The 4360-nt window shown below is 41.4% G+C and overlaps 1 protein-coding gene across 1 annotated transcript; it reads left to right on the top strand.

The window, feature by feature from the left end:
* Positions 1–1677: 1677 nt before the first annotated feature.
* Positions 1678–2618, top strand: LOC104505462 (chromosome unknown open reading frame, human C18orf32). The gene is made up of 2 exons (XM_010150020.1): positions 1678–1905; positions 2544–2618. Exons 1-2 carry the CDS (start codon positions 1678–1680, stop codon positions 2616–2618), a joined length of 303 nt encoding a protein of 100 aa, XP_010148322.1.
* Positions 2619–4360: the final 1742 nt, after the last annotated feature.

The following is a 4360-nucleotide window of genomic DNA, read 5'->3' on the forward strand; positions in this document are numbered from 1 at the left end:
GCGGAGCTCTGGGTTTGAACGCGTGTGTAAGTGGAACTGGACCGGTTCGGACCATCTGGGCGGTCCAGCCTGGGTGCCCGTACGGCCGTTGCTCGCCGTTTGCCGTAAACCGGGAAGGCTGGCCTGGCTTCTGAGGGTTGTCCTAGCCTGAACGTCGTCCCACAGCGAAGCAGAACTGGAACGTTTGCATAAATCGGTCCTTCTAGAGTAGGTCATCCTTTAGGGGAAAAAAAAAAATCAACCTTTTTGTCTGCGTAGCCTTTTTTTCTCTATTCCATAACAACCGTTGACAAACGACTGAGGTAAACATGGGAAACAAAGAGCACATGTGCTTAAATTTGCCATGTCATGCGTGTTCTGTCTGCTGACCCCAATGTATCTTACAGAGATAAACAAAAGCTTGTGTCACAAAGAAACAGGCTTGCAGTTAAAATCGGGACCATTGGCCCATTTAACTCTTTCACCTCCCCTAAAAAGTAATTACTTGGTAACCAGGTGACAGGAACAGAACCGAATCACAGAAGAAACTCTCGAACAGTATTTTAGGACCAGTGACAGACTTCCTGAGGTTTGCATCTGGCAGAGGTATGACTTATTTTTTGGTCTGGAGTCTTGATGTGAGGTGGCTGCACAGACAGATGCTGCTATCTCACAAAGACAGTCTGGGCTCTTCCCACCAGGCATGTTTCTTATCTAACAGGTGAATCCAGAACATCTTGCTGGAAACATAGTGTCTAGGCAGCTCTGGTGGAGAAAGTACATGAATTTTTGAAAGGCTGTGATGGATTACCTCATTCATGTTGTCTCAAATTAAGATTCCTGTCTGACCTCAGAGATGAGCAGATCCTGTGAAACTGCATCTGCAGTAGCCAGAGCTAAGCATTGAGATTGGTGTCCTGTTGTTCCACAGGGCCTGGAGCTAGAAATCTTTAGGATAGATTAACAAAAAAATGAAAATGTGATCCCGGACAAAATGTGCATGTTTGGGGTGGAAGGGACGTTAAAGATCATCTAGTTGCAGCTCCCTGCCTCCTCATTCTCCTGCTGTTTTTCAAGACTTCTTTCTGGGTTTGGGGGAGAGGAGAGGATTAATTTTCTAATAGTTTGGCCAATTGTATGGGATGGGTGTGGGATCAAGTGGTTCCAGAGTCGATGGAGGAGGAAGGAAAACACCAATATTATTCTTTTCTGAAATCCTGACTAGGATTCTCTTCTCTCCCACTGACTCGCCCCTCAGTGGTAGCAAGCCATGAGATGGATTGGAGTCCTGCCATTTAATTTCACTTTAAATAAAAAGGGGCTGAGAAAAGCAAACGTTTTGGACACGACATCTGCAGCTCACTGCTTAAACTCTTTCTGTGTGGTCTAAGCATTTTCTGAATGTGTTTTTCTAAGTTCCAGCTTTAGGAATTGTGGATTAATAGCAAACTATTCCTTTTTTTGTTAGAAGGCCAAGAATGTTTCCCTTGCTGGGGACTTTGTAACATCGAAACATGCAGCGTTTTTTAAACTTTAACAGTTAATCTATTATTGAAGAATCTTTTATGTTTGAATATCAACTACAATCTTTATTCCTTATTTAAGACTCTTTTCTCAGCTCATGGCATACAAACGCTGTATCCTAAGCTGTTTGTTTTTTTTCCACTCACCAGCTCTGTCACAGAACAAGAGGAAGCCATGGTGTGCATTCCTTGTATTGTCATTCCGGTTCTTCTCTGGGTCTACAAGAAATTCCTTGAACCGTATATCTATCCCGTTATTGCACCTTTCATTAAGCGCGTGTGGCCCAAGAAAGCTGTGCAAGCAACAACAGGCACAAAACAAGGTCAAGGAGGCAGTGCTGGAAATCCACGGGCACCTTCAGCCACGAAAAGAGATCAGGAGGATGAGTCTGGCATTCATGAAGTAAGATTAATGCATTTGGCTAACCGGGGAAACTCCAGATAAAGCACCCAGCGACAGTTCAGTGTGGGCACAAAAAAGAGTAAATAGCTGGGTGGTTTTGCAGATGTTTTTGTGGTTATTTTATTATGAAAGGGAATTGCCAGTACTGAGCCAGCTAGAAATAGTTGCTTCAAGACAGGTTCTGTTAGGTCTTAGAAGAGCAGGGATTGCCCCTGTTTTCTGAAACAGCTTAGTTAATTTTATGTTTTGTTTTAATGACTGGCTGTTCTTACTGGGAAGGAAGGAGTAAAGTAATTTGTACTTCACACCAGACAGGTGAAGCAGAATTTAGAAAACACTCTTCAGCCAGCTGTGCCACTCATAATGGGGGGAAATGTTTAGTGTCAGTTGTGTATTTATTATTCACCTCTTGTAACAAAATGCAAAGATTCATGTGTGTTTTCTGCCCTCCTCCCCTCCTGAACCAATAATTAAGCAATAATCTAGAGACACCTTTCCTTTGGTGTTCTTGCTGAAGACTTCTTCATAGATTGTTACTGGCCCTGCTTCTAAAAGCCATTTTCACCACCAGCTGTTGCTGTTCTGGGTGTGGGCTCCTTTTTTGATATCCCGTTAACGATGTTGTGTTTTATTTGCAGTCTGAAAACAATGGCGTGGCGAATGGAATTGCTGTGAAGAGATCCACAGACATTTCTGACAAGAAAACGTATTAATAGGGTTCACTCAAAAGGATTTCATTCCCTTGTGTCCAATATGAACTGGTGATATTTCTCTCACTTTGAGACTTTTTCTTTGCACGTTTTAGATGAATAAAACCCCTTATCACTTACAGGAGAGTCTCTTTTGCTGCTAAAATGGCAGCTAGCGTATTTCTTAATTTAAAATATTTGAGAACTGAAGTTCTTTTTTCCTCAGTGGAACTACTTTTCATCTATAAACTATTTGGTGTGATTAGAGTTTAGGCTAAATAACTTATGAATAAATCTAGCTCTGGAAGGTAAATGTCTTTTAGCATCTTAGTTTCACTAATGGCTAGTACAGTACTTCAGACTTGCATCTTAAAAACTGTAGCTGTTCTTGACCTTGCTAAAGAACCATGAATTGCATTGTGGCAACATCAGTGTCGTGGTTAAATTATGAAGAATTCAGATTTTCATGTCAAGTCTGTGGATGAGCTACAGGAATGCTATATGCAAAAATTACTTAGCTTACTAATAGCAAAGTCTTGATTGCATACTTCAGTTAATTTTTTCCTTGAAATGTTGTGCCTTTCTTTCCTGAAGAGGAGCAACAGGGGCATGATGCAAGAGAATTGTTGCTGTGTATTCTGTTGTGGTTTAAAATGGTGCAGTTCTGTTGCTTAAAATAAAAATTCAACTAAAATCTCTTTAACATGCTTGTATAATTTGAATTATAATAAACCAGGATTTATTTAAAAATAAGTTGCTTCACACAATTGATCTTAGGCTTCTGAGATATAAATATCTAATATGGTCACAAAACCTTTGAAAACCAGTAACAGACCCCAGGCAGAAGTCATAAAACTGACTTCACGGTAAGACCGTGAGCTCAGCAAGTCCAGCTTTGCCTCTTCCTGGAAAGATGCGTGCTGCGCTGACCTGTGTCCCAGCATGGCAGTGCGGTTGTGAAGTGCTTTAGATGTCCCTGTGCTTGGTGGGGAAGGGAAGTGATAATTCCTACTCTCTCATCTCTGCCAAACCAGATACTCTTTAGAACATTCCAACCAAAAACATTCTAGCAATTTTGGATGGTTGTTTAGGATTTACCATTTTCCGCAAAATCCTAAGGTATGCCTTTTTATATGCTCAGTCCTGGAACTGTCACTGAGCTCCAGTCTTGTTCTTGTGTTTTCTCTTACCAGGTAATTAATTATTCCAAAGGCTTGCCAAATGCCTATGGTGAGGCCTGTTGTTTCCTACCAGTACCCGGTTTTGTCAGGTCTTGCGTCAATCCATCTGCAGTGTTCACAGCTGGATATTGGGCACACGCTGCTGCAACCATTACTTCTGTAATGAGCTAAATCTCAGAAAGGTCCTTGTAAGACGTGGCCTAATACTCTTTGCTTTCCCTTAATCAGCTGGTCTATTAGAAAGTGAATTTGGTTTTGCTGTTTGATTCAGCTTTTGCATCATCCTTGGAACATAATCTTTTGTGTGATCAGTGTGTCACAGATGTACATTTCTCCTAGACAGGTGAAGTACCTTTGTGGCATTAAAACCTGGTTTTATTATGCTGAGCATGCATGCATGGTATAATTCATACAGTAAAGGACAAACATACTAACCGTGTGCTGCTGTAACATCTCACACATGTTGTTGTGTGGATCGTGTAGTAGAAAAGACAAGGACTGGGTAACAGAAAGAAGGGAAGGAAGCCATGCTAGTTTAGGATTGGTTTTGTCCTCCGTATCTCTGGCTATTTTTCCAGTATTGTG

This window comes from Eurypyga helias, unplaced genomic scaffold (genome assembly GCF_000690775.1).
Source record: "Eurypyga helias isolate BGI_N326 unplaced genomic scaffold, ASM69077v1 scaffold51614, whole genome shotgun sequence".
Taxonomy (NCBI): Eukaryota; Metazoa; Chordata; class Aves; order Eurypygiformes; family Eurypygidae; genus Eurypyga; species Eurypyga helias.